Source organism: Cololabis saira, chromosome 5 (genome assembly GCF_033807715.1).
Source record: "Cololabis saira isolate AMF1-May2022 chromosome 5, fColSai1.1, whole genome shotgun sequence".
In the NCBI taxonomy this organism is placed as follows: Eukaryota; Metazoa; Chordata; class Actinopteri; order Beloniformes; family Belonidae; genus Cololabis; species Cololabis saira.
The window spans coordinates 2,434,304-2,451,686 of NC_084591.1; the positions used below are offsets into that span (position 1 = coordinate 2,434,304).

Genomic DNA, 17,383 nt, shown 5'->3' on the forward strand with positions numbered 1-17,383 from the left:
CCCTATTGTATCTGTAGGAATTTTTCTTTCTTTCTTTCTTTCTTTCTTTCTTCTGACGAAAGGAGGGCCTTTTTGCCCCCCTAAACGTGCCCAAAAAGTCACCAAATTTTGCATGCAAGTCAGGCCTGGCGAAAAATTTGATATTTAATGGTTTACATTAATGGGCGTGGCAAAATGGCTCAACAGCGCCCCCTTGAAAACTTTGTGCCTCAAGCCCCACGATACGGTTTGACGTACATGCACGGAAATCGCTACACACCTGTATCAGTACACAACTTAAAGAAAAGTCTCTTGGCGACATGGCCGAAACCGAACAGGAAGTCAGCCATTTTGAATTAATCGTGTCACTTTGGCGCAATTTATGCCATTCCTTCGGCAGTTAATACGGCCCGAACCGTAACGTGCACCCAGGTGTGTTATACATCAAAATGTGCGTCTCCATCCTGCGACAACACGCATTACTTTTCTCTTTCAAAAGCGTTACCGTGGCGACGCTAGACGCCAAAAAGCGCGCCCACCCTTCATCTGGTTGGTTCAGACAGAAAAAACTTTGCACCTCAAGCCCCATAATACGGTTTGACGTACATGAACGAAAATCGGTACACTTCTTTATCATGTCTTTACTTAAAGAAAAGTCTCTTGGCGCCATGGCCGAAACCGAACAGGAAGTCGGCCATTTTGAACATTCTGAATTAATCGCGTAATTTTGGAGCAATATGAGCCATTCCTTCGAGAATTAATACGGCCCGAACCGTAACGTGAACCCAGGTGTGTTATACATCAAAATGTGCGTCTCCATCCTGCGACTACACGCATTACTTTTCTCTTTCAAAAGTGTTACCGTGGCGACGCTAGATGCCATAAGGCGCGCCCCCCCTTCATCTGATTGGTCCATATTTGATAGTTCCCCAAAAGTCACCAAATTTTGCATGCAAGGCAGGCCTGGCGATAAATTTGATATTTCATGGTTTGCATTAATGGGCGTGGCAAAATGGCTCAACAGCGCCCCCCGGAAAACTTTGTGCCTCGAGCCCCACAATACGATTTGACGTACATGCACGAAAATCGCTACACACCTGTATCATGTCGCAACTTAAGGAAAAGTCTCTTGGCACCGTGGCCGAAACCGAACAGGAAGTCAGCCATTTTTAATTAATTGTGTAATTTTGGCGCAATTTATGCCATTCCTTCCGCAGTTAATACGGCCCGAACCGTAACGTGCACCCAGGTGTGTTATACATCAAAATGTGCGTCTCCATCTTGCGACTACACGCATTACTTTTCTCAGTCAAAAGTGTTACCGTGGCGACGCTAGATGCCAAAAGGCGCGCCTCCCCTTCATCTGATTGGTCCATATTTGATAATTCTCCAAAAGTCACAAAATTTTGCATGCAAGCCAGGCCTGGCGATATATTTGATATTTCATGGTTTGCATTAATGGGCGTTGCCTAACGGCTCAACAGCGCCCCCTAGAATACTTTTCTCTGCCATAACTTTTGAAAGGTTTGACATAATGAGTCGTGGGTGGTGTCATCGGACTCGGTATTGAGTCCTTGACCATAATTGGTGAAAATTAGCCCCGCCCCTTCTTCTGATTGGTTGTCCCGGTTTTCTGCCATAACTTTTGAATGGTTTGACATAGAGAGTCGTGGGTGGTGTCATCAGATTATGCATGGAGTCCTTAACCTTCTTTGGCCTGAATTAGCCCCGCCCTTTCTTCTGATTGGTTGTCCCTTTTTTCTGCTATAACTTTTGAATGGTTTGACATAGAGAGTCGTGGGTGGTGTCAGGGGACTCTGTAATGAGTCCTTGAGCTTCTTTGGCCTTAATTAGCCCCGCCCCTTCTTCTGATTGGTTGTCTCGATTTTCTGCTATAACTTTTGAATTGTTTGACATAGAGAGTCGTGGGTGGTGTCATCAGATTCTGTATGGAGTCCTTGAGCTTCTTTGACCTTAATTAGCCCCGCCCCTTCTTCTGATTGGTTGTCCCGATTTTGTGCTATAACTTTTGAATGGTTTGACATAGGAAGTCGTGGGTGGTGTCTTTTCTGATATGCTTATGGGGGGCGGTGGCCGTGAGTGCGAGGGCCCGTTTATCGCTGCTTGCAGCTTTAATTATTATTATTATTATTATTATTATTATTATTATTATTATTATAATATCATATTATTAGCTATGAGAGCCATCCTAATGTGTCGGTCTGAAAATGTCCATTTTGGTGTCAGAATGTTCAGAAGGTTTGTGGCTTTTGAAAAATGGGTCCCATATTTACTTAGGTTACTATGGGGCGAAGGAATTGGTAATAATCTGTGCTCACGTTCACTTTTCCCATAGGACTCAATAGACTCAGGAGCTGCTTCCTGTCTCCTAAAGGGGCGGGGCTAGGGGAGGGGGCGGGGCAGTCACGTGACACAGATACAGGAAACACCACCGTAGTGCGCTGTAGAGTTTATGGAACGTCTCTGGCGTCACCTTCAGGCTTGTCCGGGTCCCGGTTCAGCACGGCGTAGCGAGGCAGGTCGATTCCCTCCTCCTGAAGGATCCGGTAAACTTCCCTCCTGAGAACCAGAAACCGTCACTGTCAACCAGACACAACTCACAGCCACGCCACTGAAAGAGGCATATCTCTCGATGTATATTTGGAGCAGGAAATGAAACAAAGTGCTAACATAAATCTGTTTAAAAAGAGATACAAAGAATTATTTATAAACAGGTATATGGAAGAGGAAATGGAAACTCGTCATCCCTCCCAGAATCCTTCCCTCAGCGTTCACCCCTGCGGGCTCAGGTGGAGCCAGCGCTGTCGTCCTACCTGTCCTGGATGAAGTACTGCATGTTGAGGTCGTTGATGAGCAGCGGGTTCCTGAGCTCGGCGTATTCCACCGCTTTGTCCAGAGGGAAGCCTGGAGGAAACCAACAAACACAGACTAGTGATCCGGAAAGAGCTTTTGTTAATACGTTTCTTGGAGTGGTTATTGACCATAAGCCGTGGTGGAAGCCCCTAATGATGACCGGATAAATTCCCAGTAAAATTAAAATTCAAAATTAAGACCCTTGGATGGAGATTTAAGACAAATTAAGACATGTTAAAGGCCTCATTTAAAGGAGCTTGCGGCTGCTTTTTAAAAATGAGACTCTCTATCGCCACCCTCACCACGGCGGCCGTTGGGGTACTGCAGCCAACAGTGAAGCCGGCACGGGAGCGCGCACAGACCCCTCACAGCACTGAGTTGTTAACGGTGATAGAGACGTGTGCAAAACCTCGTCAATCATGTCAAGCGACGAAGTAAGTAACTAACAATGTTCATTTTAGTCTAACTTTATTTCCTTGACAACATTAGGATATTTATTTAGCAAAATGACGGTTGTAATGTAAGTTTACCTTTCACTGGCCAAATGGTGAGTAAAACATTTCACGAGCCAATAAGCCTTATTGTTTTGTTACTGATGAGTGAAGCTTACTTTCCTCCTCTGGTTGTATTTTACGAGCATTTAGCTTTGTGTCTGCAGCCAAATTCAGACTTTGCTAATTGCCAACATAGTTAGTACAATGCTTGCTAAAAAGCTGATGAGTAATATAATGAGGTAAGTTTGCAGTAACCTGCAAACAAGTCACCTTTTGGGTACATTCATTTTTTTTGTCAACAGGCTAGGTAGTAGAAGTGAATGAAGAGGGTTTTAGTTTTGTACGTTGTCACCTTTTTCACTTTGCAGGCTGAACTATCATGAAACAGCATCCAATGTGTGATGTCTCATTTATTGTGTCAAGTTACTGAGATAATTTGTGAAACCATTTCCATCATATGACAATATGAATGCTATCAATAGCACTGCACCATGACAACGTAAATACAAGAAAGAGAAAAATGTCAATGTTGAATCTGAATAAAAATTACATCAAATAAAGTCATAACATTCCTTTGCGGATAATACATATGTTCTTATTGTTCTTATGTTTCAGGATTTTGATTCGAGCTTCGAGCTGCCAGCTTAGCTGAGATGCAGGTTGGTTATAGCTATTATTTATAATAATCTTGTTACATGAATGAGTCTAGGAGCACACATACTTGAAATATTAATCTATCTCTGTAAATCTATTTCCTTGATCAATTTCTAGACGGCTTTACAGCATCTGAGCCAGGAGGAGAGGGATGTCCTCCTTCAGTCGGTGGTGACTCGTCTTCCAGGGGTGATGCTGGACATCCTCGAGTTCCGGCACCAGACACCAGGACCACATCATCCAGACACAGGGCAGCCTGCGTGGTGCACCTGCTTGAACTGCCGACGCATGCCAACACAGTTGGAAAACCTGTGCTGTCGGCAGGCTCCAGACCAGTGTCTGAGCAGGAGTGCCCACCTGGAGCTGTACTGTCTGGATGAGAGTATGCTGCGTCTGGTGAGGATGACGTGGAACGACATCTTCGCTCTGGAGGACAGTCAAGAAGTGGGCAGTGACAATCGAGAGTTTCGGTTCGCTGCCTACCGGCAATTCACCATCTGGCAACATGGGCGTCTGGGAGGAGGCAACCGGAGACCAATACCAAGCTGCTGTGTCCTTAGAATCAGGGCTAAATTTCCCGACCCATTTGGGCAGTACACGGGATACAAGGAAGCCCCATTTAGGGTGGCTGACTAAAAGATAAAACAGTTATGTGCAATATATATTTTTTATTTTCATTATTTATTGGAAATGCACGTTGTTGAATTTTTTTTTATTATTTATTTATATGTTCATAATAAAAAAATGTGTGGAAGATAATACTGTCTTGTCTTCTCCCTTTCTTGCTTCATGTAGCTGAGGCCTTTATGGAGAGAAGAGAACAGTAGCGTTAGAACATAACAAAAATGCCTCATAATCTAATCTGGTGATTGTTATTTTCAATAACCTTGGGATATCAGATATAAATAATTGCTTGGTGCAAATAATTTTACCATTAGAAATGGAAGTTCCTGACTTGAAAATGAATTAGCAGTGTATTACAAATGGTGATAGTGAGCAGAAGATTTCAAAGAGGTATTGTTTGACCTGAGCTCCACAACAACAACAATTATTTTCAGACAGGAACATGTGCATGGAGTGCTGCTTGGGTATTGCCAAAAAGTGTATCCCTCAGGTGCTCTTCATTCGGGGAGATCCATAAAATGTTGTAGACAGAAAACTGAGGCACTTCTGAGGGTAAGGTTAATTAAAATGCTTCTATTGGTGCATGGCTAATCTATTAAAAGCGTGTCTACGCGTTTCAGCCAAACTGGCCTTCGTCAGGACAGAAGTGAAAAAAGAAAGAAAGAAGAAGAAGTTTTCACTTCTGTCCTGACAAAGGCCAGTTTGGCTGAAACAGGTAGACACGCTTTTAATAGATTAGCCATGCACCAATAAAAGCATTTTAATTAATCTTACCCTCAGAAGTGCCTCAGTTCTCTGTCTACAACAACAATTATTTGAAATGTGTGATGTAGGTGAACGACATACCTGTCCTCTGCGAACTTGGGTCTGGACCAGTTCTGCTGTTGGGGGGGGGACAACTCCCGCAAGATTTCCAAGGCGCCTTGGGTCATCCTGTGACAGTTTGGCTCTCCTTGGGAGCCCCCCTCCATCCATACGTTTCCTCAGGATGCAACACTGCAGCTCAGGGATGTAGCTGTAGTCTTTTGCTACCTTTACCGCTTGGACACGGTAATTGCGTGACTTCTTGCTGTAGAGTCTCCTAAATCTAAAAGACAACAATATTAAGATTTACAACATGTCTCCCTCTCTCCCCTACCTTTGTTGGTAAATGGTTGTCAAACAATACTTCAACCAAATAATTTATGTACTATTATTCAGTTGTCCTGTACATCAATAAAATGTAAGACTTACGATAACTCATTATTCCGGTCAATGTAATCTGGTCGGTGATTGTGGTGGTTGTAATCTAAAGCAGCGAGAAGACACCTTGCTTCATAAACCGGAGGAGAGAAGGCAAACCTGTGTGTGCGTGGAGTGGGAGGAGACAACAGAAGTAATATAAGTTCAACCAAATAAATTCTTCCATCCTCTTGGGCATAAGGCTCGCTTGTCACATGTCTTTTCATTTGTATGGGACCAGGATAAATCAATAATTTCAAATCAGTAATTATAATAAAGACTGAATAAATCATCACAAAATCAAATTACCTTTTTCCAGCATACATCAAGATGCAGTTCTGGAAACTCTCCAGTTCTGAAGTTGACCTGTAATGTAAAACAAAGCTAAAACTTTAGAAGATTATTGTTATAATTCCATCTTTTTATGATTTGTAATGTGTCAGGTTTCATACTGATACTATAGCTGTTCTGCTAATATAAAAAATCTTATTAATTTACTGTTGTATTGGAACCATTTACATCCAGTTCTATTCTGTAATCAAAAAAACAAAATATAAACATGAATGTGCAATAAAGTAGACATTGGAGATGAAAAGATGTGGAGATTTGTTGAATTTTTCAACTCACACACTGTTGAGCAAGTTGTTCGCTCGTTCCTCATCCAGTATAATAGCATCCACTGCAAGATCCATGGATTTGAAACTACAGACAACACATGTATGTTCATAAAGATTATTACTGGTATCGTTACTACAAAGCAAAAATGGAGCAAAATCCATCTCCCCTAAACTCACTCAACGAATACCACAAACCTGCCCTGGATTATAAATAAAATAAATAAATAAATAAATAAATAAATGTACTATAACATTTGTCATGAACACATTTACCTTTCTTCCAAAGGATCCAAAGCTTGGTCCTCACTCATTGCCTCCCTGTCAAGACAATGTCAAGAATGTAATCAGTGATGTTTGTGTAGTTGTCAAGTGTGGCTAAATACATGATTACTATGTAATGTAATATCAGCACTTTATGCTGTTTTAGTCATTTTTTTTCAATGTTTTGTCTAACTAAAAACATACTCTCATACCCTCAGACACAGGTTCAATTGGAGATAACCGATGACAGAGTTTAGCAGCTTTTCCCTTGCTGGGTGTTGAGACTTTCCTCTCCATACTTCCCAGAGTAGCTGCTTCAGGGGGGTCCTTCTTCTTATATCTTAAAAAAAACAACATTTTACACTCTTAGTCAGACCGCATATGTAAACAAGCTGGCTGTAACTAATGCTGCGTTCCATTTGTCCTCGGAAGTCAGAATTTCCCAGTTCCCAGTCGGAATTTTCAACTGGAACGCCCCTCGAAGTGGGATTTCCTACTGGGAAAGTGGGAGAGTCTTCACCACCCCCGAGTTACCATTCCAAGATGGCTGCCATTCCCAGTTCCCAGTTCCGATCTCCGAAGTAAATGGAACGCGGCATTAGCTACCTTTGTGTCTTTCATTTTCGGTCAGAACAAACATGGCTAAATACTTTTGCCTGCAAAAACAAAAACTATAATGATGATGATGATGATGAACCGAGTCTTGTGCAATACAAAATACGGAGAAAGACCGGAGAATGAATAGTGAATGAACGGAGCGATGAATAAATGAATGTATGGAAACTGAGCTTTTTGCCATTACGGTTGATATAGTGTGAGAGGCTTGGGGTTGATATGTGTAAGCGGCTAATGTTACTACACAACAACAAACAAGTATGCTCCACAGCTGTGGACTAAGTTACTTCTTTGCGGCTAACGCTACTTAGCACGTTAGGCCACTCCGACTCCTTGGTAATCTCATGTGATTTTCAAATCAAGCTCTAAATATGACTTACAATGTTATCTTACCTGGTCAGTAGGAAATGAGCCATGTCAGCATCTGTTTTCAGTCCCAGTTCAAGTTGAAGCTGCCTCCACGACTCAAACGCGTATCCAATGTTTACTCGTTTGCTTATCCGTGTTAACTCGTAATTTCTTTTCGACTCGCGACTTGTCTCTGATAAAGGCTTCGTTTTCTTCTTGGTAGCACTTTTTAGTGGGCTTTGAGTGGCGCTGGGTCGTTTGCCGGCTGTGGAAGAATCCATGTCTACCCAAACAGAAGTTTGGATCCACCGCGCTCCTCTTCTTCCTGAATCTAAGCCCAGCGCCGTCGAGAACGCGCATACAGCATCATGTCACGTCACATCCGCAGCCCAGCGCGGGAAAATCGGGACCGACTTGCAGCACATTTTGAAAAAAAAAAAAACAGCCCCAAGCTCCTTTAAGAAAATGGAATTTAAGACTTTTTAAGACTTTACAGATTCGGTTAAAATCCAACCAGTCATCAATCAATCAATCAAGTACCTTATTTGTCCCCAAGGGGGCGATTAGTTTCGCGACAGGAGAAGCACACAATGTTAAATATACATAATAAATTACAATAGTAGAATAGACCTGAGCTTGAGAGTGAAGGCTTTTTCACCCACTACCTTTTACTTCCGGTATTTAAAGGAACAATATCGGAGGAACAAAGGAGAGTTTGTATCTGTTAGTCTGAGCAGTAACTGATGTAGAAACTGAAACTGTTTATTCAGGGATGTGAGAATCAAACAACATGGAGTTCTTGATCAGCTGTTTGTTATAAAGATCTTGTAACGTTTGTTGAGCCGACCCGATTATTTTACTGCTTAGACTGACAACCTTATTGAGCAGATTTCTGTCTTTGACCTTCAAGGATTGAAACCAACAAATGAAAGAAAAGGTGATGACAGATTCGATGAAAGAACGATAAAACATAGACATCAGGGAATAATCCACCTGGTATTTAGAAAGTTTTCTGAGACAAAAAAGGCGCTGCTGCTGCTTTTCTTATTTATTGAGTCTGAATTTTTTCCAAATGACAGTTTGTTGTCAATAATAGTGCCTAAATATTTATAAGACTCAACAATTTCAACTTCTTCACCCTCAATCACTTTTCTTACAGGAGAAGCTGCACGCGTCTGAAATCCATACACAAATCCGTTGTCTTTAAGACATTCAAAGATAAAAAAGATTTCTTGTACGATTTATAGTATACTTATACGATAAGTATTCAAACACAGGACCGTCTCAGTACTTTTCAGCAGGCTCACTAGAACAGTGTCATCTGCAAACTTCAGTATGTGTCATTTGTAGACCTGTGTTGAAAAAAATCGATTTCCCAATTCTAAATCGATTCTCATATTATTTCCTAAAAATCGATTCATATGTCTAAAGATCGATTATTTTAAAAATTTTTGGCGTTTTTTTCTTTTCTTTTTTTTTTTCTTTTATTTATTTGTGTATTTTTTTTTCATCATTACATTATAACTTTTGGTTATTTTTTTGTTTATCCCCAAAAAAGGAATGTTTTGTTGGACACGAGAATAACTGGTGTTTTTGCCTTTAAATATGTTTAAAGGTATGAAAACATTAAAGTGTTATAATTGCATAAATTATCTATATTTCATTACTTTATAAACTGTCTTGGGGTCACATTTGCAAAAAATGCTGAAAACCAAATGCTCAAAAATTAAAAACCAAAATAGACCGAAAATGGAACAAATAAAAACGGAATGTGGGAAAAACTAAAACTGATTTCCTCCGTCTCTGTTTCCTCCTGGATCTGTTTGATAATTCTGACCCACGATGTTTCTGTTTCAGTTCTATCAGCATTCTGGGAGCTGATTGGTCCTTACAGCATCATTAGCTGCAATACTTGCTGTTGAATCTCAATATAATACTAGTATTAATATGTTGCAGAACTACAGTCATATCATTCATGCAACAGCTCAAAAAACAGTTTTAATAACACTAACCTAAATCAATATCGGATCGAATTGGATGGAATCAAATCTTGATAATTGATTCTGAATCTTAAGAATCGGAATCAAATCAATTCTTGACATTTGAATGGATCCCCAGCCCTGGTCATTTGTATACAGTGTGTACAACAGAGGAGAAAGGTGAACCAGTAGATGTTACAGATAAGTCAGAGAGCTGCCCATTTACTCTGACTTAGACACATTTAGTCAAGTTCCTCTAATGAAGTGAAGTGTGAGTTCAGGACTGAGTCAGAGGACGTTACGGTCACATGACTTCCTGTCCGCCGTAAACGGTCACATGACTTCCTGTCCGCCGTAAACGGCTGCTGCTGGAAAACGAAAGCAGCCGCGGCCGGGAAGGGCTGACCGTCTTTACCGTCAGACAAGAACAAAAACAGCACTTATACCATAATCACTACGTATCAAAGCTTCTCTTCCAAGTTCTCATTTTCAGGATCCAGACGTGTCAAATCTCCCGTTTTGGCTGGAAAACAATATTTTACCCTCTTTCCCGCCGTCCTCCTGTATTAGTCATTTCCTGTTTTATAATATATTTAATTTATTCTTTATATCATTCAAAATGTGGAGTGTGGAAACACTATGAACTGGAAAGCGAAGGCAGCCCAACAGCCAAATGCAATGTTTGCCAGGCGGACATTTGGAGAAACAAACAGGTCTTCGTTCAATACGACGAACCTTATTCCACACCTGACGACCTAGCTAGCATGAAGACCTAGCATGAAGACCTAGCATGAAGACCTAGCATGAAGACCTAGCATGAAAAGACGTACAGCGAGTATGTCGCCGCAACCAAGACAGCCGACACTCAAAGAAAGTTTTAAAAAGAAAGAAAAGCTGTTGGAGAAAAGTGACCGGGCCAAAACTATAACAGCCGCCATAGCTGAACTCATCGTGTTGGATGAGCAGCCGCTCATTGATTAGGGCCCGAGCACTGACAGTGCTAGGGCCCTGTTGTATCTGGAGGAATTTTTTTTCCGATGAAATGAGGGCCTTCTTTCCCCCTAAACGTGCCCAAAAAGTCCCCAAATTTTGCACCAAGCCAGGCCTGGTGATAAATGTGATATTTAATGGTTTGCATTAATGGGCGTGGCCTAACGGCTCAACAGCGCCCCCTAGAAAACTTTGTGGCTCAAGCCCCACAATACGGTTTGACGTACATGCACGAAAATCGGTACACACCTGTATCATGTCACAACTTAAAGAAAAGTCTCTTGGAGCCATGGCCCAAACCCAACAGGAAGTCGGCCATCTTGAATTAATCGTGTAATTTTGCAAGTCATCTTTTTATTCGCCGTATCGAGGCTAAAATGCTCCCAAACTTTCAAAGTTTTATTACCCGCAGCTGCAGAGCCGCTATCGTGCATGCGCGACTCTCGGCAGAGATTGTATTGAAGTGAGACTAGGCCTGTGTTGAAAAGATCGATTCTGCGATTTTAAATCGATTCTCATATTAATTCCTAAAAATCGATTCATATGTTTAAAGATCGATTTAAAAAAAAAAAAAAAAAAATGTTCATCATTACATTACAACTTTTGGTACTTTTTTGTTTATGCCGTAAAAAAGGAATGTTTTGTTGGACACCAGAATAACTGGTGCCATGTTTTTGCCTTTAAATATGTTTAAAGGTATGAAAACATTAAAGTGTTCAGTTATAATTGCATAAATTGTCTATATTTCATTACTTTATATACTGTCTTGGAGTTACATTTGCAAAAAATGCTAAAAACCAAATGCTCAAAAATTAAAAACCAAAATAGACCGAAAATGGAACAAATAAAAATGGAATGTCGGAAAAAATAAAAGCGATTTCATCCGTCTCTGTTTCCTCCCTGGATCTGTTTGGTAATTCTGACCCACGATGTTTCTGAAAGCAGTTCTATCAGCATTCTGGGAGCTGATTGGTGACAATATTCCACAATGGAATTCATCGTCGACAATTTTGATTATGGATCTTTATCGACAACGTGAACGAATGGTTGCAGCCCTGAACAGAAGCGGCGTTACCTTTGGAGTGGAAGGAGATGAGGCAGTCGCAGAGCGGCCAGCGCTCCACCGGCTCCTCCAGCACCACCTCCTCCGGGAACACCACCACGTCCAGGTAGTCGAACTTGCAGAGCCGCTCCAGGATCTCCGTCATGGGCTTGGACTTGGACTTCTTCATCATGGCGCAGATGCCCACCACGATCTGCCGCTCCGACGGCTGCGGGGGACCACAGGGTCAAAGGTCAAGCCCACAGAAACATGCATTGATTTTCCCATGATGCCGTGCAACGAGGACCTTGTGTTTGAACATGTGCCTTAACAGGGTGTCTGCAGGTTTGACCAAGTGAAATTTTAGACAGTTTAATACCATTTTCAAACAAAATTTTAAGACCAAAAAGACACTTTGAACCCAGTGTAATTGTAACAGCGTAACAATGTGAAACATAAGCTCACTTTTTCAGCCCAAACAATGTATTTATGTATATGCAGAGTGCGAAATACGGGGGGGTTCGGGGGGGTCGGACCTCCCCGATTAACCCTTGAGCCCCCCTGAAGGACTCAAATGCCAAATTTAGGGGGGGTCTCAATGTTAATAAATTAGGCTATATAATATAATATGATAATTTGATTGTCATTAATGGTCAATTAAATATGTTTAAGAGATCGCCATATCAAGTATTCACAATTCAAAACTTTTATTGGTTTAACACAAGTCCTGCACCTTTATGTATGCAAATTAGCCATGTGCGTCAGCACAGCGCAACAAGGCTTTTCCGCAGTTAATAACACGGACAGCCAGGCGCGCAACAGGTTGCGCGAAGAAAGCCTGTCTGCACTCCTGTTTGTGACCTCCACGGACCTCCTCTGGACAAACTCGACCCGGTTCCATTTGTCAGAAGCTGGATTAAAGCAGGACATCGCCTCTCTTCTTCCTGGAATGGAAACCAGGACGGAAAGCACAAGTCGAGAAATGTCCCACCCCTCCTCCCCCCCGGCAAAAAAAAACCAAACAAAAAAAAAAAACTGGGTTTGTATGTGTATATATATGTATGTCTATGCGTATATATATTAAATATAGTAACAATGCACCTATATATGCGTTAGGTTTTTACCAGCATGGTATTAACCATTAATATGCGTGCAGACAAGGTAAAATTAAAAAAAAAAAGAGAAAAGGCACATTTGGTCTATTTTAACTTAAGGTAAGAGGCCAGCCTGCTTAATATGGCCTGAACCCACCTGAGAGCTAATATTTTTTTTTAATTTTTGTTATTATTATTTTGCGTTATGGCCTGTTGTGAATGTGATTTATGTGTAAGCTGCGTGAACTCACCTGTTGAGAGCCATCATATTTTTTTTTAATTTTGCGTGATGACCTGTTATGAGTGGAATTTGTGAATGTGTTCACATGTTTTAACACAGCTGCAGCTGTGTTAAAACATAATTTCCTGGATGGTTACATAACGTTAAATAATCAGTCATCAATGTGCAGGCTGAGGATCTGTTTAAGTGCACTGATTGCACGTCTCCGATAGTGGCATTTGTTGTTATTTCTGTTATTTGAATGCACAATTCATTTTCATTGTATTTTTTTTTATTTATCTAAAAAAATACATTAGCCTATTTTATTTGTTTATTTGTTTCTGCAAGACATTGGCTGTGCGCCAGTGTCTTGTCTGGTATTTATTCATTAAGTGCACCAGTGTGGTGCCAATTAATGTCTTTTATTTATTTTAATCATCAGATTTAATTTGTAAATAATATTCTACATCGTAATGCACAATTTTGCCTCATGTTAGTAAAACAACGTCTAAAATGGTTAAAAGTGTGCGTGTATTTGTTATAGGCTATAGAAGGCTGATTGTATTGGTTTATTGTATAGGGCCACACTGTTTAAAAAAAAAAAAAAAAACTCGTGTTAAGGACCCCCCCGAATATGGATGGGTATTTCGCACACTGTGTATATGTAATATGTAAGGTAATTTTACAAAGTAAAATCCACCAAAATCATGAAAAACCAGCCCGGATCAAACATTCTTTATGTTAAAACTATCAATTATTAAATGGGTAATTGATTTCAAGTCATAAGCAAATGAAGCTTCACAACGCCAGTAAATAGCCAAAAAAGTTCAGGCTCCGTCCGAACAAAAACTACAATTGAACTGAGTAGATTAAAGCAAATATAATATCAGTGAGTTTATTGTGTAAGTTTCTACTTTTCTCTGCCATAATAAACATGCCATAAACTTTTTTGTTAATAATTTCTCCTAAATATTTGGTAAAAACGAGGAAAAGCAGCCCAGATTTTATCTTTTATCAACAATCCAGTCCTGTATTTTTCAGCCCAATTGGGCTGAAACCTGCCCAACCTGGCAACCCTGACTGAGGCGTCTAATAACTGGTAAACAAGACCCTTGGATGGAGATTTAAGACAAATTAAGACATATAAAAGGCCTTATTTCTTCATCATGGCACAGACGAAGATCTGCCGCTCCGACGGCTGCGGGGGACCAGAGGGTCAAAGGTCAAGCCCACAGAAACATTCACGTCCCAGGACCGTTAGCAGCTTCTCACGGTGGTGAATCCCTGAAAACACGAGGGCCGGCCGTCTCCAGCAGGTTTGTTGTGTGTTGGAACATTTGCTCTTTGTTTTGGGAGAAATAAAGAACCTGCTGGTGTTTCCACTTCCTGGAGCTGCTGGTGGTTCACGTAGACCCGTCTGCTTTGGTTGGTGGTAGCGCACTCTCCTCTAGATACGGTACGTGGTGCAAGTTCCTCTCTAGACCTTCGTACGGGTGGAAACCACCCCGTACTTCTCTGGACCCCGGTACAGCGTGGAAACCACCTTCTCTAGACCCCGGTACGTGGTGCAAGTTCCTCTCTAGACCCCGGTACGGGTTTGAACCAACCCCGTTCCTCTCTAGACCCCGGTACGGGTTGGAACCAAAAAAAAATGAATGAAAATCATCCGGTGCGAAGAGAAATATGTATCCACTCGCATTTTACATGTATCCACTCGCAAAAAGTGTGAAAATCAATATGAATGTCTCTTAACTTACATCAGCCTTTCTCAACCGGGGTGTCGCGGCACCCTGGGGTGTCGTCAAAAAATTACCTATTCTGACATTTCATATATAAATACCTTATTTTCGCGACCATACAGGCGCCGTGTGGAAAGACGCACCCTCAATTTTGTGTCATTTCTGTATTTAAAACACACACACGGCACACCGAACGTAAAGGTGCCGTCTACACACACACACGCACGCTCGCGCACCGCAGAACACACACACAAGCACACAAGTGTGCGTATTTAAAAATAGAGTGGGAGCAAAACTTTGTTTGATTGTACTTTATTTCAGTTTTTACATTAATCAAACCCATCGAAGTCTCATCCTCTGTTTCTGCATTAAAGAGCTCTGCTAAATCAGCTGTGCCAGTCCCAATTTCCTCGCTGTCAGAGTCTCTTTCCGTGCCGCGCGGCGCCTCGGAAATACCGGCTTTTGCGAAAGCTCGCAAAATAATCCCAGCAGACACGTTAGCCCACGCGTCAACAATACATCTGCAAACTGTGGCATAACTTGCCCGGCGCTGCTTTCCACTCCTGGAGAAACTGTGTTCTCCCTCAGTCATCCATCGCTCCCACACCGCTAGCAGCCTTAAGGCTACCCGGTACGGGATTGAACCGACCCCGTTCCTCTCTGGACCCCGGTACAGGTGGAAACCCCCAGGTTCCTCTCTAGACCCCGGTACCTTCCAGTACTGTTTCTTAATGCTTTACACCGTGCTTATCTCTATTAAACTCCTGGGGAAGATCCGGTTCTCTCTTTCACTCAAAGAAGTCTCTAACCCGGTCGTAATCCTCAGGTCCATGTTCCCTCTTCAGTTTTTGAAAACGTTTAATTTGGCCCTGGTCAGTTTTTGTGCATATTGCTGTAATTGCGTGTCCAGTGTTCGTTACTATCACCAACCCCTAACTTTAATGTAATCTCAGTCTAAGACGCCACCAGTAGTAAAACTACAGTTTTTTTGTTTGAACAAGTTGTTTTTACTAATACTATTCATGATCATAACACTAGAGTGTCCAGTAATGGATCTGCTTGTGTTGCCTCGTTCAAAAACAAATGCTTTACAACGTTCTTTTATCTACAGGTCAATGTCTCTCTGGAATGATCTACTTCAGTATCTCACCTGTATTTACAGTAAATCCATTCTTAAATTCTATTTAAGACAGTAATTTTATCTGTTTGGTGTGTTGTGGATATGATTTATTTTAGAAGACGGGTTTGTCTATTATCTATTGTACAGTATGTATTGTTTTTTTTTGCTATTTTCGGCCGAACAATTTCGGTTACCGAACATTCGGTGCATAACTAGTTATTAGGAATGGGTGATATTTTACCGTTCACGATAAACCGTCAAAAAAATTCCCCACGGTAAGAATTTGTATCTCACGGTAAAAATGATAAATTCCTGTTGACGTTTTTGTGTAAAACTGATTTATGGTTCTGTGTTAAATCCACGCACAACGTACGTGAAGGAAGGAAGGAAGGAAGGAAGGAAGGAAGGAAGGAAGGAAGGAAGGAAGGAAGGAAGGAAGGAAGGAAGGAAGGAAGGAAGGAAGGAAGGAAGGAAATGAGCCAGAAAGAAAGAAACAAAAAAAAAGAAAGAAAGAAAGAAAGAAAGAAAGAAAGAAAGAAAGAAAGAAAGAAAGAAAGAAAGAAAGAAAGAAAGAAAGAAAGAAAGAAAGAAAGAAAGAAAGAAAGAAAGAAAGAAAGAAAGAAAGAAAGAAAGATAAATTTCCATTGATACGTGTTTGTGTAACAAACATGGCGGATCTGAGTCGTTACAGTTTTACTAATGTAATTGGTGTAGTTTAGTATTTAGTATTATTTTAGAGCATTGATTTGGCTCCAAAGACTGAATGTGGTGATAGATTTATAGTTACAAAGGTGGAGTTGAATTGGTATTTTTTTTATCATCATTTTTATCATTATGGAGATAAATGCCAGAAATGATGGTGATACATGTTTCAGTCCGTCCCGACTAGTTCTATCAGAAACCAGAGCGGCGTGTCGGAGCAGGTCGGAGCGTGCACCTACCGACGCGTCGTCCGGGTCCTCCATGTCCTCCGGGAACCTGTCGCTCTTCATTCCAGCCTCCGTCTGGCCCATGTCCTTCTCATCATCAGAGCCAACCACGAACCGAGGAATGTTTCCGTGACTCCACCCCCGTCCTGGTCCTGGTCCTGGTGCTGGTCCTGGTCCTGGTGCTGGTCCTGGTCCTGGTGCTGGTGCTGGTCCTGGTCCTGGTCCTGGTCCTGGTCCTGGTCCGGACATCACCGTTGCCGCGGCGACATGGCGGCTCCGGGAGGCCCCGCCCAGCGGGAGGTGGAGGGAAAGGCCAGGCGGTGCAGCGACGGCTCTGCTGGACTTCCTGGAGGAAAAACAGTCCCGCGTCTTCTCCCGGGTCAAAGGTCACACACTCGTGCTGCTCTGGATCTGCAACATAAAAACGTCAGAGGTTCAGATCAGCAGCCGGGACGAGAACTGATTAGGCCTATGTTGAAAAAATCGATTTCCCAATTCTAAATCAATTCTCATATTAATTCCTAAAAATCGATTCATATGTCTAAAGATCGATTTTTTTAAATTTTTAAATTTTTTTATTTTT

At 41.6% G+C, this 17,383-nt stretch overlaps 2 protein-coding genes across 13 annotated transcripts in view; one reads left to right on the forward strand and one right to left on the reverse strand.

Annotated features, from left to right (window-relative positions):
• Positions 1–17,159, reverse strand: part of LOC133443663 (inositol hexakisphosphate and diphosphoinositol-pentakisphosphate kinase 2-like) — a 70,450-nt gene extending 53,291 nt beyond the window's left edge. For all 12 annotated transcript variants that reach the window (XM_061720788.1, XM_061720787.1, XM_061720782.1 and 9 more), the window contains exons 1-4: positions 16,813–17,159; positions 11,732–11,927; positions 2,814–2,904; positions 2,474–2,559 (exon numbers count right to left, since the gene is read on the reverse strand). In XM_061720788.1, coding sequence (XP_061576772.1) covers positions 2,474–2,559; positions 2,814–2,904; positions 11,732–11,927; positions 16,813–17,049 — 610 coding nt within the window. In that variant the 5' untranslated portion in view covers positions 17,050–17,159. The remainder of the gene's footprint in view (positions 1–2,473; positions 2,560–2,813; positions 2,905–11,731; positions 11,928–16,812) is intronic.
• Positions 3,276–4,748, forward strand: LOC133443670 (P2X purinoceptor 7-like). The gene is made up of 3 exons (XM_061720801.1): positions 3,276–3,287; positions 3,963–4,006; positions 4,119–4,748. The coding sequence occupies exons 2-3, from the start codon at positions 4,001–4,003 to the stop codon at positions 4,635–4,637; spliced, it is 525 nt and encodes a 174-aa protein (XP_061576785.1). The 5' UTR covers positions 3,276–3,287; positions 3,963–4,000; the 3' UTR covers positions 4,638–4,748.
• Positions 17,160–17,383: the final 224 nt, after the last annotated feature.